This window comes from Melospiza melodia, chromosome 2 (genome assembly GCF_035770615.1).
Source record: "Melospiza melodia melodia isolate bMelMel2 chromosome 2, bMelMel2.pri, whole genome shotgun sequence".
Classification (NCBI taxonomy): Eukaryota; Metazoa; Chordata; class Aves; order Passeriformes; family Passerellidae; genus Melospiza; species Melospiza melodia.
The window spans coordinates 113724925-113751510 of NC_086195.1; the positions used below are offsets into that span (position 1 = coordinate 113724925).

A 26586-nucleotide genomic window follows, 5' to 3' on the forward strand; every position below is an offset into this window, starting at 1 on the left:
CAGCAGAACAAAGTCAAATGGTTGATGCCTTTTTTTTTTTTTTTTTTTTGCAAAATATCACTAGCAGAACTAGTTATGTTAGCAGGAATGCTGTGAATTACAGCCTTGAGCTCACTATGTAAAATGTAAGACACCCACTTAAACTCATAGGAATGGCAGCCTCTGAGTCAGAATTTGAACTAAATCTTAAGATGTTTTCTGGAACAGTATAATCTGTGGTATTTTAAATACTTAATATGAAATTAAAACAAGAGTTTTTCATTCTGAGGAAGATACTGAGGGCTTTAATCTCCAATACAGGCTTCAAAACCAGTAAACCCTTTAAAAATGCATGTGTGTGTGTGTGTGTGTGTAGACTAGGACACCTATGACTTATCTTCTTTTGTGGTCAAAGTTTGTTTCTTTGCGAGCTTTCCATCCCAGGGAGGCATCAGGCAAACAGCAATTTCCCCGGACAGCCAGAGGGATCTAAAACTTTTCTGCAGCATGAAGAAGTGCACGTGGCCGTATCTGCCAAAGCTGATTCATTTGGAGAGACTATCCTTCCTTTTAGTTTAGTTTTAAAGCAATTCAAAAATCTCCCACTGCTGAGATGAAGTATTGGACTGTGTTTTAATAAGGCATTAGGAAATGGCAAACTAATAATACTTTTAATGTGCAGTCAGTCATGCTGGTGCGGGTTGGCAGCCTGCAGTGTCGCACGGCGCTGTGACGCGAGCAGGTGACCTCAGGCTAAGGAGGGATGGACGGACGGATGGACGGATGGACGGACGGACGGACCTGGGGAGGCAGGCGCCAGGGAGGTGCTCCAGCAGCCAGGCAGGGATGCTGCAGCTGGGGAGCGCTGCTCCTGGCTCCCGGTCGGTACAAATTTCACAGATTATCCCAATCAGCCGTCTGTCAAAGGACGGGGGGATGCACATACCTCAAATACTTACGGCGCCTCTACTTTGAGAAGGAGACAGTTCGTTCACATCTGTGAACGGGCCACTTTTAAAACATCAAAATAAACCATCTGGCTGCGCAACTGTTTCTAATTACTTCCCTGCCTAGACTGTAAACTTCGGGGTTTGGCACCGGCCTCCTTCCCAGAGCGCTGCCCAAATCCCGCTCCCAGGCAGCTAATCGGAGCCGCTGCAGCACGGCGGGAGCGGCGCTGGAGCCGGGCTTGTCCAGCGCGCAGCTCTCCGCGTGCCTGCAGCCTCTGTCCGCCCGTCCGTCCGCCCGTCCGTCCGCCCGTCCGCCCGCGCCGGGTGCGCCGAGCGCAGCTCGCAGCATGCTCGCTCCGGCGCTGCTGGCGCTGCTGCTGGGGCTGCTGCTGGGCCCCGCGCTGCCGGCCGGGCCCCCGGCCCTGCGGTAAGTGCGGCTCTCCGCTCTCACGGGGGCGGCGGATTCTGAGGTGCCGGGAGTGTGATTTTGAGGGAGCGGTGGAGCACTTTGGCGGCTCTTCCTCTGCCTCCTTAAAGGTGACGCTGAGGGAAGTGCTCTGGGTCACTGGGAACCTCAGTAGGTAGGGGGCATGTGCAGACTGCAGAATTATTGGCAACGATGCATTTGATGCCCAAAATGCACACTCTGAAAGCAGTGAAGGGAGAAGACCTGACTAGTGATGACTCTTTACACCCAGACTTCCAGATTCTGCTGCCTGAGTGGAGCAGGCACCAAGCCACAGAACCATGCTTATTGCTGCTCTTTGATGCAGTGGCACAGAGAGGTGCGCTGCCCTTCACTCTCAATCTCCACCACAGCCAGCACACACTGGCTTCTAAGGCCAGTGCCTCCTTTGCCCCTGAGCCTTGCAAAATCTGCTATCTGAGAAGGGCAGGTTCTATTCATCTACATCTTCAGCATTCCTTAGCATTGTGAAGACCTGGTTTTGGCCTGAGCAGTCCTATGATTCTCTATGTTTTTCCTATGATTCAGTTCCTGATGCGACAAAGTGTGATTTTCCCCTGAGAATGTCCTGAAAGTCCTGATCCCCATGTGCTCTGGTGCATGGTACAACTGCATGGCAGAGCTGCAGATCTTCGGATCTAGAATTGGATTCTGCTGCTTTTACGGAAACCACAGCCACAACCTACAGTGTTGCTTGGAAAGCCACAATTACTTTGGTTTCCTTTTCCATTGGACTCATGGATCATATATGTCTGACAACCAGAAGGATTACTTTGGCAAACATGTTTTATTAAAATCAACCTTTAGTGTTCTGTATGATATATATTCCTGTTATGCTATCCAGATATTTGGATGTATATGGCATCTTTAAACTTTTTTGAAGTAATTAAGATCAAAATGTTTCATGATGGATAATCAAGCTATAAGTGTCTGTGCATATATACCAGATAGGCCTGATGGGAAAGTAGATGAGGCCAGTGTAGTTAAAAAGGTAAGTAAAATAAAGTATATGCATTCTTGCAGGTAGCAGTGAGGTTTCTGATGAAAACAAAGAAAACTAGGTGATTTGAGACAGGTAATAATTTGCAACCGTAGCTGAAGAGGTGGTAAGAACAATATTCTGGGTTTTGGCTGAAGCCAGTGACAGGAGGGTGGTTTCAAACGAGCCAAGGTCTCAGTGGCTCTGAGCTGCAGCCCCGGCTTTGACCGCAGCTCACTCAGCTTGCTGTCCCCCACAGGAGCGCTTTGGGTATCCCTGCTCCCTGCCGGCTGTCCCGGGCTGAGTCGGAGCTCAGGTGCCGTGTCCCAGGGGGGAAGCTGTGCAGTGACAGAGGCAGCTGTGAGTGTGGAGTCTGCATCTGCCAAGTGACCGAGGCCGGCAAATACTACGGTCCCCTCTGCGAGTGCCACGACTGGGTGTGCGAGACCTACGACGGGAAAATCTGCGCAGGTAAGGAAGCCCTGATGGTGACAGAAGCTTAGAAAATTAGGAGTGTATACTAAAAACAGGAACACAGCACACTGGTACAGTAGAGACGTGATTATATATGGGTCCCTGAAACATGACTCTAAATGGAATGGTGGAGACACCCAAGGATTTTGCCAGATTAAAGGATGCAATTTACAGGCACTGTGTCTGCCATAAAATGGGACTTAGCTTAGAGCAAGATTCATCTGCATCAGGGACAAAAGCAGAAGTTGATTTGGGTTGGAGGCTCTGCAAACTATGTTTTAAGTCTAATATAGTATGTAATATTGATCACATTTTTATATATTTCCTTATTTGAATCGCTTGCCTAATGATGTCTTATGGTATCTACCCTGGCTTTAAACTATTTAAAAAGAATCAATTTTGTCCAGTGATTATTATTTTTTTCTTCTGCTATATAAAAAAAAGTCTTATTGTGAGATAAGTCTCATATTTGCTATATAAACATGAAAACTCTGTTTTTCTCTAAGTAATGATAATGCTTTCTAAATAAAAACTTAAAACAATGTAATTGTATTGCGGTTTCAGGGATTTCCCCACTGACACTGTATTCTTTAATAACATACATTTCTGGGATAAAATTTAGTTCCTGCCAGTTGTTGGAACATGTCGCTTGGTTTACATCTAAGCATTATCACTCTTTCATCTTTCCAGCTGTCTTTACTTAAGTTTCTGGGTTATTTTGGTCAGATTTTCATCTTTTTTTCTTTTTTTCTTTCTTTCTTTTTTTTTTTTTTTTTTTTTTTTTTTTTTTTTTTTTAAGCAGCTTAGAATAGGATTTTAGAAAAAAAGCAGGGAGAAGAAATGCCATCACATTCCTAAGGGGATTCAGCCTGGAGCTTGATGAAAGGGGCCAGAAGGGTACTTCATTTCTACTATCCCTGTTTCAACAGCTTTACCAGACTCACAGAAACGTGTCATCTTTTCAGGCCAAAACCTGCAATTAGGTCAATGGGAATGTTACAGAAATTCTTCTAGTAAGAGGACAATACAAATGCATTCCAGCAGTTGGTTTGGCAAATTTTGTAGGAAAAAGGACCAAACTTACTTTAGCAACAATTTATGCAGGAAGTCCAGTAATAACATGAAAGGACCAAGAATGGGATTATGAGAAAAAGATTTATATTTGGCACCTGTGGCTTTAGAGTTCTGTAGAGAAACTGATTCATAGACTCTGCAGTAAGCAGTATTAAATCCCCCTACATAAGAAATACCATAGCATTTCACTGCTTTGCTGTCCCAAACATGAATTTTTTGATTGGTACTGTTATTTCAAAGTGCTTGCTGTTGTTGCTGGGTTAATTGCATAAAGGGAAACTGAATGCTCCTTCAATTTTAATATTCTACTGTAAATTCCACCATCATGTTCCTGTTCATATCATGAACAGTGGCTGCGAGTTTTGTAAGGGCTTTGGTGGTATAGTGTGCACACAGAATAAAGACAGCCAAGAGATCTCTTAACAATATTTAGCTTTTGGGTAGCACTTCATGCAGCAGTTCAAAGATGTGAATGCTAAGTGATTAAATGTTTTTTTAAAAACGATTTTCTGTACTTGTCACTTTGTCACTCCTAGCTGGAGTATTGAAGCCTTGTTACCATGTTATCACTGAGATGTGAGATAATTTGAATTCTCTCTTCTGGAAAAAAAAAAAAAAAAAAAAAAAAAGTAGTAAAAAATTCAGTACAAAGTCCTGGGGAGGGAAACAACTGTGAAGGGTACAGGAGTTTAGCTTTCTTCATTTGGGCTTATCGACAATTATGCTAAAAATCCAGCTGACTTTGTTGCAGTCCAGGGCTGCCCAGCAATGCAGGAGAGCAGCCCCAGGTAACTCCTCCAGAGCTGGGGTCCAGTTGGTGAAGCACCTCCTTTCAGGCTGTGCTTGTTGCCCTCTTCATTTTTCCACCATGTTTTTAGTCACTGAAATTGTGTGTATGTGGGAGGAAGGGAGCATAGAAAAGAAGGTCAGCTCTAGGATCACTCTAAGCAAGAGACTGGAACTTAGGTTGTATGAATAATATTTTCCCTTGCCCAGCTATTCAGTGAACTGCATCCAGTGATGTTTCTTAACATTACATCACCAGGCCAATTTTCAGTGTATGACATATTTCTCTTTCTTTGCATTTTTAGGCCATTTTTTGACTTAATGATGAAGTTGTGTTTCCTCTAAGTAAATAGCCATAATGTCTTTCTGCAGTTCTATTTCTGTTTCCTGCTTTAATTTTCTTTTTCATATTTTTATTTTGACATTTTCTGTCCCTTTTAATTGTGGATGTCTCCTGACATAGGCAACAGCAGTAACTGCTGACTGGTACCACATGGAGAACTTCTAGACGCTCTTTCAACATCCCTCTAGAAAGACATGGTATTTGAGGCTAATGCTGTTTAAAACACTTTTCTAGCTGCCAGAGTGATTCCTTTTTCAAGTGACTGATGTCTGATCACCAGTGATGTTCATATTCAGAGATGGACAGGCAGAGTTGTTTGAGTCACAAATGCCAAAGATAGCTGTGTTTCCCTGCCAGTCAATTCAGACATACCTCCACTTCCCTTGTATGTCCCAAGCTGATCAAAAGATTAAGTTGCTCAATATGCAGCTCATTATCTTAAAGGCGCTTTCTGTGTCAGATCCTCTTTCTGGACCAGTTATTGAACACTCATATTCTGGAGAGAGAAGGCCTGAAGGTAAAGAAAATGTCAGCTATCCATCCTATTGATTTGCTTTTTCTAATAAACCTTTTATAAAAATGGGAAAGAGATTATGCCATGAGTAATGAAGAAGAACATATTTAAATGTTGCTGTCCTTTTATTTTCCCTTGAGACTTTGCTGTATTTCTCTCCAATTATGATTCCAGGTGCTTTAGAGGGAGTTAAAATAATTTTCTTGCCTTTTATCCCACTGGGATTGATAAAGTAACAGGTGATCCCTCATGGAGTCAGAAACAAAGAAGAGAGAAAACAAGTACTATGTACCATCTGAATCACTAAATCTCCAGTCTTCCTCCTGACCTTTTTATTTGCTTTATGTATCATGGGGTGTAAAGGAAATCAAGTAGATCCTGTCCTGTCATTCTCTTTGCAATGTCAGGGACATCTTTATTTTATCTTTTGTTACCAATATTCAGGGAGATGAGCTAAGAGGAGGCAGACTGAATCAAAAACAATCAGATCCCCAAAGGATTTATGCTTCATTCAGAACAGACAATATACTTGTTGCTGTTTTTTTGCATTTAGTAGTTCTGACCTCAGACAGTTGCATATTGCCTCAGGCTTTCTTAGCATAAGTGGAGCCCATATTGTGTGCAAGGGAAAGTGGAATACAGGACTAATTCCTGTCACATCACTGCTTGATACCTATTGCTCTGTGGGGTTTCTGCAGTAAAGTGGAAAATCCATTTTAGTTAAATTTTTTGTGGGTTTTGTTTGTTTGTTCATTTGGGGTTTTTGCTTTTTGTTTTGTTTTGTTTGTTTGGTTGGTTGGGTTTTTTTATTCTTTTATTTTCTTTTTGTTTTTTTTAATCTTTTACTGTGTTTGCAGTTAATGAAAAACTAAACTAAGCATAGATTTCCTTGGCCAACTGAAGTGGGAGCACTTCAGATGTTCTTAGAGAATGCACCACAAGAACTGTCGGCTGGGACATGTATGATTGCACTGTTTGTAGTAGGTGAGATGAAAAGACAGATACAATTTGGTGACAACATAGGCAGCAACACGTGAAGAAGGCTTGTCTTTGCTCAGAACTGTATTTGTTATCTTTGATTTTTTTTCATAGTTATTAAGATTTTATGAATAATTTTCCTTCCAAACTGAAGTACCTTTTACACCTACTGAAAAATGATGGCACAGTCTGATTTTCCATAAGCAGTTGCTGTGGAACTTGCTGTTTTTCAGGCCAATGAAAGATTTTTTCTGTTTCTTTCTTCAAAACTGTGGGTACTGTACCTATTTTAACACTAGTTCAGCAGTATAATGCTGGCATTAGTCGTCAGTTTTCTCAAACAGAGGTATTATCATGCATAATATGAAAGACTAAAGAATTTGAGTGTCATTATTTCCTGGTCTGTAAGGTTTTAAACAATATAGAGAACACAAGTGAAAAATTAAATTGACTAGGAATAGATGTAGAAATAACAAGATAAATCCAAAATGAAGTATTAATGTAATACATAGCTATGCATCCATGGAAGTTTATTGGATGTATGGTACTATACAGCAGTTTGAGAGAGTTAGGAATTTGAAGATAGAATTTGGTGAACATTTTGGGCTGAGGACTGCTCTTTGCACAGAAACTGAATAGTGTCTTTAGGCAGAGCTATCGAAGTTGAGCTGGAAAGGCTCTAACAAATGTGCTTTTGTATTCATACCGAAGGGAGGTCTGACATGCTGATTGTTCATTGAGCAGCATTTCTTGCTAAAAGTGTGAAGAAAAGTCAGCCTGTGACCTGCATTGATTGCCATTTGATCCAAAGTGAATATCAAAGCCCTGGATTTTGAGAACAGGTATAAGCCTCTTCTGTGTCAGAGGCCATGTTTGCAAAGATTCAACAGTGGCACACCTGGCCATTGGAGACAAAGCCTCCTTAAAGGATCAAGTTAAAAATAGGGCAGGAGACTACTGACAAAAATGGAGGTTGCAGTTCTGCTCTGACCTAGTTTGCTTTAGTCTGGACTTCAGAACTTGGCATTTTGTGACTTTTCCTCCTAGAGCAGGGGTGTGTAGGTGTGATAATAGCATCCATATTCATCTCAAAACAGGTTCCTCAGGTTCTAGAAGAAGTGAAATCGTGATAGCATAGACCTCATTGCAGGTTCATTTCCTTGCTAAGTGCTTGAGGTCCCAGCAGACAAAAAGCACAAGCTAAAGCCTCTATTATTCTCAATTTTGTGCTGTTGGTGCCTGATCTAGGTAAAATCAAGCAGCCTTTGATTCATTGACAATTGTTGTAGTTCCAAGTGCAGTGTGTGGGTTCATAGCAATGGTGTGTGAGGCAGGAGGAAGCTTAGACACAAAAACTGCAGGGGGGATTAATGGAAGGGAAGCATCTTAAAAGTAACTTATTAAATTTTAGGTACCTAGTTGCTTAGCCCTCATTTTGAGCACCTTTATTTGTAGATGCTACTGATGGAAAATAGGTGTTAGTTTAAAAAGTAAAAGTGAGTGTGTTGGGCATGTGGAAATGTAAAGACTTTTATAGCACCTAGCAGAGCTGGAATGTAGCCCCTCAGGCTGGCACCAACAGCAAAACAATGTGGGGAGCAGCATCTCCTTCACCTTTTGTCCTTCTGTGGTCTGGTGTGCCATGCTTATCCATTGCAGAGAAAAAAACAAACCTTTGTGTGACTCCTGTCTATGCAAATAAGTGTTCTGAAGTGTGTTTGAATTTTTATGCTCCTCAGAGGCTGATAATGAACTGAGGTATATTTTTATTTATTTGAAAGAATGCTCTTTATGAAAAAAATTGCTTGCGTAGACTGTATATATTAACATTCTATTTGTGTTTCAGAATCATTATTATGAAAAAGACATGGTGAATAGAAAGTAGATGGTGTATTTAATGTTACATGTGTTTATTCTTTTTTTTTAACGTGCTTTAACAGTGGATAGGTGTCAGCATGTGTTCTTATGACAGCCTTTTTTGGACAAACTGACTGTCTTGATATAATTTTCTGTGCTTATTTAAAGTTTTATTATTGGCAGCTGGTCCTGTCAAGGATTTCAAACAGTCATCACCTATGGCAATGTACTGTAGACCTTTCAATGTTAGTGTTCCCAAGCAGTTTGTCTTTAAAAAGAACATCACTGATTAAAAAGTTCCTATGAGCTTTTCTGAGGGGAAAGGACTCATTGCTAGAGCTGTCCAGGAAAAAGGGCAATTTGTGCCTAAAAAGTACTGGAGTTTGATTTTGACCATGCAAAGGAGGACCCCATAGTATATATGTGGTACCAGAACTTACCAGTGTTTCAACTGGAGGGGTGTGGTGATTGAGGCTATGTTATGGTGTGTTTATGGTGTACACAGTTGTACTGCTGGATTCAAATTTCCTTTGGAAATGGAAGGACTATGAAGGGGAAAAAACCTGATCTTCTTTCAAACACTGTTTTTAAAGGTTATTTAAAAGCTTCATTTCTCAGTAATGGAGGGAATAATTTTTGCAGATAAGGGTTTGTGTAAATTTTGTCCATTGGGAGTGGGCTGGAACACCAGCTTGAGCAGTTGCATGACTGTCACCGACATCTTTTGTGAAAAATCCTTTCTTTAGGATTTTTCCCCTTTCTGAGAAGCTGTGGCCTCAGCAACAAAATGTCAATAATGGTTATCTGCTGCTGTGGAATGCAACAGGTGGATGCGTGATTGGTCTTGAGTGAATGTTTGGATTTACTGACCACTCACGGCAGAGCTGGGTCTCACTCTGTGCTGAGACAGAGACCTTTGTTTATTCATTCCTTTTCTATTCTTAGCTTAGCTAGCCTTCTGAGAACTTTCTCTGTTTTTCTTTTTAGTATAGTTATAATGTAATATATATCATAAAATAATAAATCAAGCCTTCTGAACATGAGGTCAACATTCTCGCTTCTCTCTTCACCCTGAAACCCTTGCAAGCCCTGTAACACATGACCATATTGTTGTATGTAGAAGAATAAGGATTCAAGAGACTTTAACTGGAGTTGCACCTGTCCCCTTTCTCGAAAGAGCTGCTTTGCCCTTCTGCCTGTCCACCTGAGTAGCATCAGTGGTACATCTGGGACACCTTCTTGTCAGTGACCTGGAGAGTGGCAGTCAGAGCTTTTGGAGTCATATCTGGGTCATTTTTGTGGGGAAGGTCACTGGGAGTGCCAGCTCTGACACTGCCAGGAGTGAGCTGAGTACTAACTTTGTGATTTTGGAAAACGTCACAGCCAAATGCTGTGGCCTTGGCAGCTTAATGCAGCAGCAGATGTTCTAACTAGAGCACCTGGTCACAGTGTTTTGTTCCTGGGGGCAATTCCAGGCTGGGGACATTGTGAGTGGGCTGGGGGAGAATCCTCCCATGGCCCAAAGAGACTGCCAAAGTCTACCTTTCTCAGGCATGCTTTTTCCAGTTGTCTGCCTCCAGCAGGTCCTGTTCAGTCTTTTCAACCAGGTGGTGTCTGTCATTTTAAATATTTGGGATGTTAGCTTTTATGATCCAGAGTTAGAGGCTACTGAATGTAAAAATAGCTCATTAAGTATTTTTCCTGGTTTGCATATAATTTCCTATCTACTTAAAAGGCTGTATTAAAGTTATTAAAATTTTGAAGCTGTGTGGTTGACAGCTAATAAATGCTGAATCTATCTACCTTTGTTGAAGAGTCCTGTGCATTTGCAGTATTATGCATCTTTTAATTTTATATTCGTTATGTTTTCTTCAGTGAACTTATGCAGCAACAACAGGAGGAAAATTGTCACTTCCTGGTGTTTAAAATGGCTTAGTTTACAAACTTGGTAACATGTTGAAAGCGAGTTAAAATGTTTATTATTTACCTTAATCCATTCATTTGCCTGAAATGTTTGAAACACACATGGCAAAGAGTTTGGTAACACAGCAGTGTCAGGTAACAGAGGTTTCTTGGCACCCCATTTCCTTACTCCAAATGTTTTAAACAGTAATTCCCAGAAAGTAAGTGGATACTTGTGAAACTCAATGGTACAAGCTTATTGAGTCTCAGAAGCCAAAAGCTCCTCTTCAAAAAATCCTGTTCCTCTCCCCTTCCTGAAATGCCCAGACTCATTTCTTGTCTAGCCTTACCTCTTTGGAAATGATTGGATACAAGTAGAGTTGGTATAAAATTTGAATGTTTTTTCAGCAGATGAAGATACAGGCATTTTTTAAGAGATGAATAATTAATGGTATTCTGTGAACAGGAGCTAAATTTGCATAATCCAAACCATTTCTATGTCCATATCTCCTGTGAGTAATGTGGTTCCTCCCAAAAATGCAAGCCCCACTTCAAATGTGGGGAACATGCCTGGTATATGGAACTGAACTGTGATGGTCACAGCATCCAGCTCTCATATCCACCCTTCTTTGCAGTTCTTGCAATAAATTACTAGAGGGTATGTGTTTTTCTTCTGATATTGAAGAGAGGGGAAGTTGAGGATACACCTTCTAATCATCTAAGGCTGATAATGAGACTCAGAAGAAAACTCAAGTGTCTGAGTCCCTCCTAGGGGCTCTCAAACCACCAAGTCCCTATGAGGTATGAGAATAAAATCTGTGAGTATTAAAATTATCAGTTAAGGCTGTGTCAAAACCACATTTTATGTTTCATGCTTTAGTCCTAAAAATACTGTTTCCTACAAAAAATAGTAATGTATTCTTTTTCCTAAGAGCTACCTGTGCATTAGGTGTTCAATAATTGTTGATTTCTATGTGTATTATCCAAGTGAGAGCAACTTGGTTTTATGAAAACACTCAGTGTATTTCAGCTTAAAAGTGTTCCACGTATAAATAGGGAAGTGAATTTGTAGCATGTCAATCCCACAGAGAACTGTAGATGCAGTGATATGCCTGGTGGACTGTGTTCCAGACCACCATCCTCGAAAGGGTTGTTTGTAAAGTCATGCTTTGAAGGGTTACTGGAGAAGTTCAGACCTCTTACTTTAGGGACAGGAAGGAACTGAAATGGAGGAGGACAACCGATTTCATGTCATGAGCTTACTTGCAGAAGGACCAAATCATGCTGGATGGTGGTGACGCCAGGACAAAAAGTCATCTAAGAACATATTGCACTGTGGTTCTCCTGAATGCTTTTGCCGAATTGCGCCTTTTAATCACTATATATTTTATATGAAAAAAACACTTATGCTGTCTCACAGAACATACCACATTTTCGCCCTAATTGTCTTGACAGATTCACTCCTTTCTCAACAGCTTTTAAGCTGGAAAGAATAGTGGCAGGGAATAAATTGTACATTTGTAGTCTAACATGCAGAGGTAAGGCAGAGACCTTCTGTACAGAATCGTGGAAATGAGTATTACAATTTCTTTTTTTCTGGTGCCTTTGAAGTCTGGTAAATTCTGTGGGAAGCCGATAACCAGTAAGAAATATATTTAAAATCAGAAAATGGTCTTGAAGCACTTAATTGAAATACTGGTGTTGCACTGGTTCTTCTAATGACTCTCTTTTGAAATAATTTTATTTAATTCTCGCTTCTGTTTCAAGCCACACGTAATCCTCATCAGAGACACAGCAAGTATATTGAAGCAAAATTCCTAGGCTGTGCTTAGGAAGAGATCAAGTTGCTAGCTATCCCTGAAGGAAAATTGTCCATCACCTACAATCCAGTTTCTCTGGATGGGAATAAAGAATGTAGGAGCTATTGCAATGGGTACAACTACTTTCCATTTATGTGAGTTTGCCTGCAGTTGGCATTTGTGGAAATCCTTTTGTCCAGCAAACCCAGATAAAGTGAATTTTTTCTCTCTCTAGAACATTTTCATTTCTCATTCACGGGGCTTTAGGGCATCATCCTACAGTGAAAAGTACTGGAATATTTCTTACTGCCTTCTTTTTTCCCCCAAGGCTGCTTAGTTAATCGAAGCATGGCAGAGAAATGTTAGAGTATATCACTGGCATTGGTCATAAACAAAGAGATTTAAATGTGGCATAGATTTCTGTATCACAATAAAAAAATAATTGTCTCTTCAAAATTTATAATGTTTAACTTCCTACAAGCTTTGTGTAGACATACAGCAAAAGTTGATTGGAGATGGGATTGGCAAAATTACTAAACCTCAGTCGTGTACTTTGTTGGATTTAGGAGTGGGTCCTGTCACTCATCTTTACTCTTCAGGTTAAAAATATGTTTTAATAAAAGCAGATGGTGTGCCTGCTTTTTATGTTTTTCCAAAGCTAAACAGAAGCCAATGTTTTCTGCTGACAAAAGTCTAATGAAATCAATAAAGTTATGCCAACAGAGAATTGGTCTCATGGCAATTCTGGCCCTTGTTTGGCCAAAATCTCTGGGTAATAGCAGACAAAATTACAGCAGCAAAATATAGACCCTGTCATTTATCTGCAAGTGGTAATAGTAAAACAATAACAATAACGACATCTCCAAAGTTTTGAATGCTTTTAAGCTTGACAGCATTTTACATGATTTTCTGTTTTGTTTTCCTTCTGAGTATTGTGCTACTTTAAAGAGTTATATGTTACTTAGTGGTAATTTGACAGGACATTGACCAAAATAATTTTTCTCCAGAATGTCAGAGTTAGACTTAACAGGAATGAGAGTTATGTGAGAAAACATTCTGATAAATGAAAACCCATTTTTCAAAGATTTAAACTCAGATGTATAAATGAAGGAATTGTTTAAACTGAGACATCTATCCCAGCTTTTATTAAATGGTCTGTTGGTTTGGAAAGCCATAATAAAATTAAGATTTTGTAATTGGATAAGAAGGGTAAGTCTCAACTCCCTCTCGTGTCACCATCCTAAAGCTTTTGTATATGACTTCTTGTAAATTAGGAAATTCCATTCTAGATGTATCAACTGCTTTAAATGTATGTCTGGTACACTTACATACAGGTTAGAAAAACTTTTATTTGCAGATATTGTCCAGAAAATACAACATGATTTCTCTGTAGATGGTTTCAAAAGGTTGTCTCACTTGAGAATTTCTGAATGAAGTTCTTGCTGGATAATATCTTGAAGGATAATACTTAAAGAATACAGTGACCACAGACTTCCTTTTATTTCATGGGTGCCTATCAAAGGAACTCAGAGGTTTTAAAAATAATCTTACTCTTTCTGGAATGACATGTATCAAGCTCTTTCGAGACAATATCATAATTCCTCTGGCCTTTCATGGGCTTCCAGTTCTCTGTATTTTTGCATTTCCGGTGTTATCTTGGCTTTTCCTCCATCTTTTTCTGCATGAGCTGTGGTTGCCACTCCCACTTGCAGCATTTTGGTTGGATCCAATTGCCAATTTGTTTTACTAATCCCGTTTCCCCTTGACAGAGTCTTTTCTGCTTTTTGGGTGGGCTATATCTGGCTCAGTTCCTTGGCACTGCTCCTCACAATTGTCCCAATCCATTCCTCTGGCTCATCAAAGAACAGTTGTTTCTGTGGATGAGGAGCTGGGTGGAAGTCAGATCCACCTTGGCTCTCTTTACACTCCCTGGTGGCTCCTTCTCCAACCAATAACCTCTGCTCTTGTGTCCAGGGATCTCAAAGGAGGCATGTCATCAAGAGGAGCTGAATTGTTTTGGCTATTCACAGACTTTGTAGAAGTTAACCACAGTTGTGTGTAACCTAACACTCTTTGTTAGCTCATGCTTTATTTGTGCAGGTTGTTCAGTTGTAGGGGAGCTTGTTAGGATATGAATATAGACCACAGAAACTTTAAAATAGGCATAAATGGTGTACACTCATGTATCTTCATTTCTGCTTGCTTCACTCCTTTTTCTTCCTGAAGAAAGGTGGCACAGCACGCTGAAATTTTATGGTTTGCTTTAGTTTCTTCAGACCTGTCCATTATGCTTCTTATTCCCAAGAGATGGAATAATTTTGACCACAGTAAAAAGCTTGTCTTAGGGAGACTGTGGAATCTCTGGCTGGGGGTTTAAGAACAGGTTGGACAAGTCAAGAGGGATCAACACACACTTGTTTGTGAGTCCAGACAAAGAAGTAGACCAGACGATCTCTTCCAGAGGTCTCTGAGGCTGATTTTATTTGATGCTGCTGTGAAACCAATCCTCAGTTTGATACTCTGCCTTAGTGAGGAGGATCTGTGGTAGTATAAACACAGTTTTTGTTATTCTGTAATGTTTCTAAATGTAATACTTTATTGAAACTGATGCATAACCATTGATTTTAATCTATTACTAGAAAAAAACTTTAATTTTCTGCAGTGTTTATAATACTTAATAAAATATGAGTGTGTTTTTAAATGACCACATTTTTAAATGATCACTACGCAGTCTCTAAGCAGGAATGAGTCTGAAAACAAGCTTGCTTGTTTTAAGTTTAGGCATCTTTTCAATAGAAAGGCATAAATTACTGTTTCTAGATACAAGTGGTAAATAGACTTCTGTAACAAGCTCAGAGGCATGGAAAACATGTTTTATCCAGTACTTGAAATTTGATGGAAAAATAACAGTCAAAGCATTGAACAGAAACATTTATTTTTTTAATTTCCTTTGCTTTAACAAATGGATTCTCAGTCAACTACTGACCTTATGGAGTTATGACAAAATGAACAAAATACCAAGTGAGAGTGAATGGTTGCCCTGCCATTTGATGTACACCAAAATATGTACCTGCCATTATATGTACACCAAAATGTTAAAACTTATATTCTAGAAGCTCTTAATTCTTGTTGGGTCCATTGAACATCAAATAACATAATTCCTACTTAAACAGGAACCACATCTGGTCTGCATTTTTCAATGGAAGCAAATGAGTATAAATATTTTGTCAGATAATGAAACAGGGGAAGCAAGTAGTAGTATATTGGCTTTTATTTTTTTGACTGCTGCCATGCTGACAAATGTATGTTCCCTGTATTGTCTCAATGCAAAATTATACTTCTAGAAAGTTAATTATTCTTAGCAATGAACTGAACCCTATATTGATAGCTGAAAACGTTATTTAGATCTATGATAAGTCACAAGGTGTTGCTGTTGTTGAGAGACAGAAATTCCATACCTGATACCTGATTTCTTTCATATCACTGGTCATTGGGAAATTGCCCCTACTATTCCCTTCTTCAGCTAAATCACCCATGAATGCACAGGGTAATTCTATATAAGCAGCATACAGCACAGGTTTGGATGAATATTTCTTCTTCCTTGTTTCATTCTCTTGATCTTCCTGCATTCCCTAAGCATATGGTATTCATCACACTTGTGCACATTTGTAGGAAGGAAATGGGGAATTCCACCCACAGAAAGCTTCCCCAGTCTTCTCCTTTTCTCCTGTATCCAATGAACATGAAAACATCACTGCCTAACTTCTTTTGCCCAGTGTTCCCCACATCCCTTTGGACAAGCCCTTCCTGGAGCTGTGTTCTGGTCTGGCTGATACCGTGTCATTCCACTGCTGCTGCTGCTGCTGAGAAGCCATGAAATCAGAAAGTGCTCTAAGGGGAGCATCTGCATTTCTGGGCTGTGTATTCTATAAAACTAAATAACTTTGTGGTGCTTAAATTTTTTGTAAGGTTAACCCCAGAAGAAAAGCAGTAGTTTTAATGGGTGATGCTACTTCATCGGTGCCATGTGACAGAATTGTCACCTCACCAGTGCAGTGATAGAAGCTGATGTTGAGGAGTCCAATTGTCTTCACATAATGCACATTCCCACTGTACCCTCTTGATCTGTCTTCTCTTCCCATGTGAGTCACATAAATGGTTTAAAATGTCTTTCAGTGAGTCATATAGTTTTGCTAATTTAGTCCTTACTTTAATGTCACTGTATACAGAGTCACTTTCTTACCTATAAACTAAAACTTCATTTGGTCATCTACTCAACACCTTTGTAATAATACTTTCTTTCCTTAAGCAGATTTTTTTTTAATTTGTTTTTTTGAACATAGCCGTGTCAAAACCTCAAGCTCTTGTTTCTATTCTGAGCCGTCGGTTTGAATTTTTAAATCCTTTCTCAAAAACGGATCAGACAGAGCATTACATTGGCTACATACCTCCTAACACCTTCTGGCAAGCATCAGAAGCCAAGAGCTCCACTCTGCTGTGTCTTACTGCTTGGCTGAAAAAGAATGAAAATGCACGTAGAAAAATTTAATGTAGTGAAAGTGAGAAGAAAAGGATCAAAGGCTGGAAACAAATGTTAAAACTTCATATACAAGGGACAGCTGGAATGTATGAAACCTCAAGCAGTACAAAATGTTCCTCAGAACAGGAAAATGTAGGTCTGTTATAGCAGCAACAGTTTTTAAACAGTAACTTAATTTTGTGATGGTAACATTCACAAAATTGCTAGCTCAGTGGTTTCATGCTGCCTGCAAATGGGGGAGACAAATGCCTGAAGACATTGTGCATGTGGTATAGAAAAGAGAGACTAAACTGACAGATGCCAAAAATCAATAGGGAAATACTAATGCCTTTCTAGGCAAACAGCTAGGCAGGGAAATCCTGTTTTAGACATTTGGATAAGTGAGATTTATTTCTAGAAGAAATGTAAGAGAGAGCCAAAAAAGATGATTTGTTTGACTGCTGTGTTGAAACATATTGTATTGGCATTATATGTTTTGACATTAAAATAAAATCAGCAAGGAAATGAGCATAGTTGAATATCTTCATTCTTTCCTCCCAGTACTAGATTCTTCCAAGGTAGCACTTTAATAATAAAAGCACTTTCATACTCCTTATATGATAGAACTGCAATTTAAATTAATTTTTTTTCATTCTCCACCTAAAATACTGGAATATGTCAAATAAGCATTTACAGGTAATACTTGCACCATAGCTTTTGAAACTTATGAGTTTGAAAACTAAACCAGAAGCAGTCTGAATGCAGTGGAGTGATTTGGTGAGCAGAGTATCACTGTCTGAAAACTAAGAGTCTTTCTTCTGGTTTCTATAGAGACAAATCAGTGAAGTCAGACGTCACTGATTTTCTTGTTGTTTTGAGATGTAAACCTTAAAAACAAAGATTCCTTGATTTTAAAATGGAATATAGGCATCTTTAATGGCTGTAAGGGCCATCTGTTCTGCTGTTCTTACATGCAGTTTCTCTGTTGCTGCAAGTGTGTGTGTTGACCAAGCCTACACTTGGACATACCTGGCTTTCAGACAGTTCCAGAGGCAATACAGCAAGATTAGTTCTGTCAGGAGCTACTTAGTCTGCAAATGTATCTTGAAAACACTTGTTTTTTTTTTCAAAATGGTGTTCTAGTGATGTGTAGAGATTTCAGTTAATCTTTTCTGCTAATTTCCAAACACGTAATAGTAGGATGTGCTACAGAAGGCTCTCGGAAGAGAGTGTATTGCATACCATTTATATCAGTTCAGCTCTTGAATTCTGTGTTTTCTCCCAAATGTATTTCCACCTGTGTTTTAGTATGAATGAGAAATTTGATCACCTGTGCTGTTTTGCAAATAGTATAAGAATTCTATTTTATTTGCAAATAGTATAAGCTTTCTGATTTACAAATCCTGGGGAATGAAAAGTGATGTAGAGATATACAGTCTGCTGAATAGATTCATGGGGCTGTAAATATTTTAAGCCAGTATTGCCACAAAATTTCAAGATGTGTTTTTTGGCTCCTGAGTAATGAGAATTGGTCCTCAGAATCTCATAAGCAATTGTGCAGTTGGTAAATGAACAGGGAATTGACAGAAACACTGGTATTGGAACAAATTGTGTAGAGGATGCCTAGAGGCAATTGTTCATCCTACAGGATGATCAGGAGGATTTCATCAGAGGATGAAAGAAAGCATTTCATCATAGAGGATGAAATGAAGGGGAAGTAGATAGGAATCAATACAGCTATTAATACCTATTATAAACAACAGTCATTTTGCTTCATTGCTCTGCCTGCCTGCAAAACTTCAGTTACTTTGCCTGCAGTGTTTGTAGTGGTCACAGTAAAATTAGCACATGCAAAGAGGAATTAGGTGCAAGTAGCAAAGGATACATTGGTATTTGTTTTTCAGACATCAGAAATGATAGGGTTAGGAAAATTAAATTTCTGCAATATTACTATGAGCTGTGCTGAGATGGAATTTTCAGACACTTTTTCTTACAGCTGTGGAGAGTAGCTGTCTCTGTGTCATGATTTTGATTGTGTCACTCATTCAGCATTACCAGCCAACTATACTTCACGATCAAAAGAATTTAAGTACTCCTTTCTGAAATTCAGATGTATACATCCAGTTTTACTCCCTACCAGGAATCTATCATAAATCTATCACATACCAGAATTAATCAGTTGGGGTTTTCTTTGTTTTGTTTTTGTTGTTGTGTTGGTTGGTTGCTTACTTGCTTGCTATTTTTTCAGGGTTTTTTGCTTTTGTGTAAATTGCTGGTTCTGATGATCAAGCATAAATATTGGCAGGATTAAAATGGAGAAAGGTATACATGAATTAGAAACCCCTCTAAAGCAAATCCCTTTTTCTATATACCTTTTATTATAAATATGCAATAATATATTTTTGTGGCACAGAGTAGGCCTTGTCTAGAGATGTGTTTTGCCATCTTTTTAGCAGCAGTAGATAACTGGTGAAAACAGAAAGAATGATCTGGTTTGGAGCCAGTTTACCAGAATAGGATCACAGCATGATTTAGGAAAAGACTTGTGGAGATTGGCCAGTCCAGCCTTCTGCTGAAGGAGGACTGTCTTCAGAGTTGCTCAGGGTTGTCATACACATGAAGTCAAAGTATGTCGATGTGACAAGACAAAAAAAATCAGAAGCACAGATTAACTTCTGTTGAAATAATGCTTAATTATCTGACTCATTTGACAAAAATTAGGAACAGTTAAAAATAATTTTTGACATGAGGAGAGGTGGCTTATGAAACTAAACTGCTTTATTTTGCCATGTTTTAAAATGAAAAGTATAATAATTTTGTCCTGGGAGATTTTTTTTTTTAAATAAAGTTCTTTAGTTTACATTAGGAAAAAATCAAGCACAGAAAAGGAAAAACTATTGTTGATTGTCTTTTGAGGAAAATCTGTTAATTAAGGTAGTTCTGCCTACCTCTTTTGCATGCAATCAGTCCATCTGCCCCAGGTTACTTTGTGTTTCCCATACTTCTTTGACCCCTCAAGCCACTAGGAGACTTGGCTTTTGCTGTTGCATATATGCTAACTGGTTGCAGAGATTGTTCCCAGGTTTCTCTGTGGAGTGTGTGATGAACATTTGGGCATTTTCTGTTGGAAGACAAGTGGTAAATGGTCACGTGATAGAAAGCAGAGGGTTAAACTTGCTCTCTAGTGCTGAGCAGTTCTGAAGTTTGAAGAGCTTAAGAGTTCATAAATCGAAAATACACTGAATGAACATGAAAATTTCATCATTCAAATCAAAAAAAAATCAAACAAGAAAATTTGGATTTATTGCTTGGGTCTAAATATGTCCCTCTTGATGGAAGATGAAGTCGTAAAACTTCCACCTGTGTCTCAAACTTTGTGCCTAGTAAATCATGCCTTTATCAAGCTGCTTGGTCACTGGTCATGAAAGGCTTAATGACTCCAAGACTCACAGTTTCTGGGAGCTTCAGTCAAAGGTTTTTTTCTTAGCACTTGATTACAGGCTAGCAAAGGCAGCTGCTTTGACACTACTTAAAACATGACTAAGGATTGGAAGGTCTTGTTGCCCCAGCTCAATTTGACTGTGGAATAGGTTTTGTTAACCTTGTGTCTCATCTTTCCTTTTATAAAAGGGACAAAATTACCATCCTTCCATAATAAAAACTATTTTGCATGGTGGTTGAAGACTTCCACAGAACTGCTTCATGTTAAAAAAATGCTCAATCTCATCTTGTCTGTTAAGCCTGATTTCATGAATAAATCTGCCAGGAAAAAAAAAGTTAAATAAAAAACCACCTAGGTGACCCTTTGCTCTATTCATCCATCAGCAGGGAAGTAAACAGTTTGTCTATGATTGCCTGTCTCACTTATCTATTACAGTCTGTTTGTTCTTCCTACCCTGTAATTACTCCATTGGATCTGCTGAAATATCCTCTGATTCACATTCAAACTATTTTCAGAAGCACCCTTTAATTCTGGCATGATATTTCATTGCTCAGTAAATATGAAGAGGTGCTCAAGATTTGCTTTATTACAAAGTTCTGGATGGCACTGTGAACTTATTGCTGTGTGAGGTTCCAGTTTGGCAGCACCTAAAATCTGATTTCCTGCCTGGACTGAATGCCAGGAGTTGGAGGCAGGAACAGTAGGTGGCACAAACTTTCTCCTCCCCAGTACTAATAAGCTAAGCCAAGGCAGTCCCCCTTCAGGGGGATGTTGTAGGTAGCTTCCCCAGCTGGGCCAGATGTTAAGAGCATGAGTAAATTGAAGCCTCCTGCTGCAAGGAAGTTAATGGAGGTGACCTAAAAGGATGAGGGATTGCTGGGCTGCATCACGCACGCTGAAATGAAGGTGGTGAGCACAGGAAGCCAGCCGCCTTGGGGCATGGAGTTTTTTCCTTATTTTATTTTTTTTTCTTTCTTGCATTTACCTTTTAATTCTTTGTCTAATATTTATGAGATATAGTTCTGAACCTTGCTTTAGCATTATTGGATGCATGCTGTAATTTACTATTGGAAATTGATGCTCCCAGGGATTTCTATGTACAATTAGAGTACTGAAAAGTTACAGGATAAAAGTATAGCAAAACCCTTGCCAATCCAAGTAGCTACATTTAGGACCATGTCTTGTCCTTCCCTAATGTCATTTCAAGAAAAAGTTTTAAAAAATGTCTACTTTATATCAATTGAATAAAACAAAAGTATGTTTTTCCTAGATTTGAAGAGGAAAGCAAAAACTCTGTAGTGCTCAAATATTCAGAAATCCACACTGCTCTTAGTAAAAAAAAGGAAAGAAAGAAAGAAAAATTACTGATACTGACTTCAGAAGAAACAGTACATTGAGAAAGGCAACAACAGGCTTTACAAAATTATCACTTAAGTTTTTTGAATGAAGGGTAATGAATTTATATGCAGATGTAAGATGGATATAGCACCTTTAGAAAATGTGTCAGACTGAAAACTGTCAATAACATTAACAACTTTTTAAAGGAAAACATTTAAAACATAGGAGAAAGCTGGGCTTCACTCTCCTTTAAGTAGGCTATTTTTCTTTGATGCTACTTTGTTTTATTAAGCACTAACACTTACAGACCCTTTTATTGTCTTCACAGCTGTCAGTCTATTCACATGAAGCATGCTTAAATTAAAATTCTGACTCTTGCCAGTTATATCTCACATTTTTCTTGGAAAAAGATAATTTTCACCGTACTTGGTTTAAAGTTTCTCTATTTATTGTGAACATACTTTGCATTATTCCAACTAGGGTAGTGCAAGGAATTGCATATTATGCCATTTTCCACTGGATTATGCAAATAAACACCAGAGGAAAGGTACCTAACTTAGATACTCTAACTTATGAGGGTTGTTTGTTGTTTCCTTTTTTTTTTCCCAAGTTGCATTTCTAATTCTTTTTACCTTATTGATTTCAGATTTAATCTGCTTTAATGCAGATTAAGCCCAGGTTGGTTTTGCTAGTTAAATCTTTCTTCCATTCATTGCCTTGGCTGTTACTGTAAACTGTAGTGAAACGTTGTTGTGTTTAGAAATATTGCCCTAAATTGGTACTAAAATACTTTCCAATATGAGATACCAATAGAACTGAATAGAAAAAGTAAAATTGGTCAACAGTCTAATTAAATTATATGTAGTATAAAGTCTTGTTACTATTAAAAAAATGTAATGCAAAATTGTTGGCAAGTATGAGAAAAATAAATTCACAGGTCAAATAGTACCTTGGTAGTGAAAGAAATTTTAACACTCCACTGTTTCCTTTTTCCCTCATGCATTCTTTCCCTTTAATTAGAAGACATTACTTCTTACAGAATTTAGTCAGGAGAGACAAAGATGAGACTTATTACCTGCAAGTTTAAACAGCTTTGATGTGTTAAATTTTCTACTAGCATTACATAAAAAATTGAAGTAAAAATAAAGCAGGTAAAAAGATTAGAAATTTAGGCAGTTTAATTTATAAATTGTTTAAAAAATGCCCCGCAACACTTTTGATACCAAGAATTGTTCACAGGACAGTAACACCTCCTCCTATACTATTTTATATCTTTTACAAATAATGTATCTGTCCCCCTACTGCAGAATAATATATAATTAAACAGAAAACTACCACAGTGACTTCCACTTTGGGAAGCAATTTGAAAACCACACATCTTCAAATTATTAAAATATGTGTTATTTTTGACTATGGTAGGTAAAAAAAATCTCTCCTTAAGAACACGGTGGCAGTTCTTAGCACTGCTGAGTACTTTGGCAGAAAAAGCGAATTTGTTCAATGAGTATTGATGTTCTGTATTTGAGAAGAGTGACAAACTATCATATGATGAATAAAAAATACTGTTTCAACTTTTATTATCAAGGGATCAATTGATTTTTTTATATTAAAATAAATAATTTAAAATTTAGGCATGAAAACTTGCTCACTAGAATTATAAGGTAATGCTCAGCCTGCATATTATTTTATTAGAACTAAAGATGATATATAATAGTAATGTTAAAAACTCCAAATCAAATGATCCAGATGACCAGTGAGGTATTCTAAGTTTGGGATAAAATACCAGAAGAACTGTCTTGGGATTGGGTTGATAAAGAATTAATGAATAAGAATATAATTTAAAATTGTCAACCTGGTTTTATAGATTTTTTAAAAAATTAATTTTCTTCAAATTAATTTGACTTCATTCTTTAAAGAAATTACAAGTTTGGTTGTTTAAGTGCTTGTTTAGCTGGGACACCTTTATTTTTTGTTGCATTTGTTTTCATATTGAAAGTCTTCCAATTTAGAAAAAAAATTTCGCCATCATTAATGTTTACATTTACATTAAGCAGTCTCAGAAGCAGGCTCTTGTTTTTGAATGGATTCTCATTTTATTGATGCATTTAGAGTGAACTTCTACTAACAGTCACTAATCAATTTATTTTCTCAAAAGGACCTGCTGATTTAAAAAGGCATTGGATATTGATAACAATTTACAAGAAAGTGAGACTGGCTGAATGGTTGATAAAGATATTTTGTAACATTATTATTAGTACATAATCAGGGAAGCATTAAATAGAACTAAAGGAATTCACAATTCAAAAAGAATGTGCAGTAAAGAGAGCCTCGGTAGAAGGACCAAGAGTCATGCACGTGGTGGGGGATAAAGAATGATTCCCTAGATAAACTCAAATTTGATGGAATTAACAAGATATGACTTGTTTTTGTCCCAGTGTATTAATACCTTTTCAAAGGTATTAATCTTAGAGAAGAGATGACCACAGATGCATGCTGAAGAAGTACATGTGATACCTTCACACAGGTCAAAAATTGTCTGCCCTTTGAAGAACTGAGAGGATTTTCTTCTTCAGAATGCCACATTTCTGTCTTGGATTGGCTTGAGTCCTAGACCCCAGGACTGAGGTGGCATTTTAAGTCAGCACCTGAAATGAGTGTGGAGCTGCCTGGGACAAGAGCTCATGGTTGCAGGTCCTGCCTGCACTGCTTTGTTCACCCTTAGATAGATTTGTCATTTGCAGTTGCTATCCTGGCTTTTTCAGTATTGTGCCTAAAATACATGACATAAAAGCTTCTGTTTCCTTACCTCTGTGTTACAGGAGGCCTCCTACCTGCAGTGAGCTCAAAGGACCTTGTCACACAGCACAGCAAGTGAAGTGAGCCACCTGTGAAATAATGCACCTTTTTGATTTTCTTTGTCTTTGGCAGAGGTATACTGGGGGGGCGTAGTGGACAGAATTGTGCCAGTCCAGAACCATGAGTTCAAGCCATCAGCATGGGCTTGCCTCAGGCTTGAGAGGTTATTCTGGCTCAGGTGAAGTGACTCTTCAGTAAAGGATAGGTCCTTGAGTACAGGGTCAAGTACATCTTGTCTCTGCAGTCTAGGCTTAAAGATCTCCACTGTAAATCTGTGAGTCTACTGAATGTACTCCTCTCATAAGGGGAAAGCAGCTTTGCAGCACTGCCCTGTAGATTACCAGGGTTCTTTATGTTTTATTTACCCTCAGGGGATGTCTAAGTTTTGTGAGTCAGGATGATCAGGGCATACAGCACTAGAATACTGATAAGTCTGACTCACCAAGGATGCTCACGTGGTCCATGTTCTGTTCATGGATCTCGTGCTTGATGATTAGGGGAAATAGGTCCAAAGGGCCAGGAAAGCTCTAGAGTAATAAAAGAAGTAGCAAAAGGAGCAGAATTTTCTTTTCATCGTGAAATTTGTACTCTGGGCAGGGAGTAGGCAATGTCCAGCTTTAACACCCAGAGTATTCTTCACAGAGGCAGACATAAAATAAAGTCTGGGTCTTGCAAGGCTGGCATGGAAAGTGGCCAATGTCTGGACATCCCTTTGATTAACTCATAAAATAATAGTATTGAAATAATAGTATTTAACAACAATTATTACAAGAAAGATGATTGCATCCTACTGATATACTCTCTTTGGATTCCTTAGGAAAATTACTTGGCAGTATGAGCAGAGGGGAAAACACTGATTAAAATTGGCACTGACCATTCACAGTGGACTTTCTGTGTATATCTAGAAAGGTTGCACATTGCAAATCGGTTATGAATATAATGAACTACTGAATATGAAAATTGGAAGTGAATATCACACTGAACAAAAATGAATGAAAGCTGGCTTTAAATTTAATGTCTGAATTGAGAAAATAATAATGCTGTAGAAATAGGATTATTTTTATGGAAAAGGGTACTATTTATCCCTTTGTTGTGTCATTTAATTAGTTTAACAAGGCTAAACTTTCAAACTTTTGAGATACTCTTCAACTAGATTCCATAAAAACAGTGGAAAAACAAACAGTGTGATAGATTATGGAAAGATTCAGATATATTAAATTGATGGGTTAATAGATGGGGACTGTTATTGAATCCTTTTAAATGTGAAAAAAAGCCTGTAGCAATATAGAATGAAATACAGTAGTATCTGCTTGTAGGAAGTTTGTTTCAGAGCCCAGGAGGGAGAATACAAGAAATGCTATTAGAAGCAAATCATTAAGTTGTGAATTCAGTTAGTGGGAGTGGAGGAAAGAGGGGCAGTAGAAAACATTACCTGGGGAGATATTCTGTGGCCATCACTTCCCTTCCCAGTCAAGGGAAGGACAGGTGGGGGGCCAGCTTCAGGGAGGGTATGGCATTTTCAGCCTGCATCATCCTCATTATTATCTCAATTCCTCCCATGTTTCAGCTCAGAGGACCCTAGAGGTTTGTCCTCAGAAGTAACAAAAGCAGGTGTATAGTAAAGGTCCCAACCAGTCTTTATTGGCCTTCTCACCAATAGTTCCAGCTTTCTCCCAGGGCCAGTTTGTGCTTTCTGATTGAGATGAGAAGGAAATTAAATCTTTCTTGTGCAAATTGGAATTGCACTTGCAGTTCCTAGGGTGGGTGGGAAAAAAAAAAAAAAGCCCTTGTGGCATTGGTTTTAAAACAGTGGCAAAAGGATTTTGTTTGAGGAAAGTACATGTTGGTTATTTAGGAGGTGAGAGTGTGTTAATGCTTTGCAGACCCATACCTCCCTTGGGAAATAGATTTACAAGGATATTGGGTAAAGTGTTTCCATGGCAATGCTCAGGCCTTTTGTCAGCATTTTTCAAATGAGGATAGAGAGGTGCAACACTGGGCAGTACAGGGCAAACGCTTTTGCTTCCAAGCACCCAGAGGAAACTGACCCTTCTGAACTTCTGTGAGGCATGAAAAGGCAAGAGGCAACGAGGTGTTGGCTGTGAGAGGCTTTTTGTAGCATTGTCTGTATATCATTCCAGATAGAAAAAAGCTTGAGACTGCCTTTTCAGGGAGTTCTAACAGAACACCTTTGATGCTGATGCAAGGAGAGAAGCCACAGAAGGAGAGGTAAAAGCTGCTTCTGCAAAGGAGTAGCTGTTTAACAATACACATAAATCATTGTTTAATCAGATGTTAACTGGCTGTTGGACTTGAGACCTGAACAAAGT

General features: G+C 38.6%; 1 protein-coding gene across 1 annotated transcript in view; it reads left to right on the forward strand.

The window, feature by feature from the left end:
- Positions 1-1276: 1276 nt before the first annotated feature.
- Positions 1277-26586, forward strand: part of ITGBL1 (integrin subunit beta like 1) — a 123732-nt gene continuing 98422 nt past the window's right edge. The window contains exons 1-2 of the mRNA XM_063149616.1: positions 1277-1356; positions 2634-2845. Coding sequence (XP_063005686.1) covers positions 1277-1356; positions 2634-2845 — 292 coding nt within the window. The remainder of the gene's footprint in view (positions 1357-2633; positions 2846-26586) is intronic.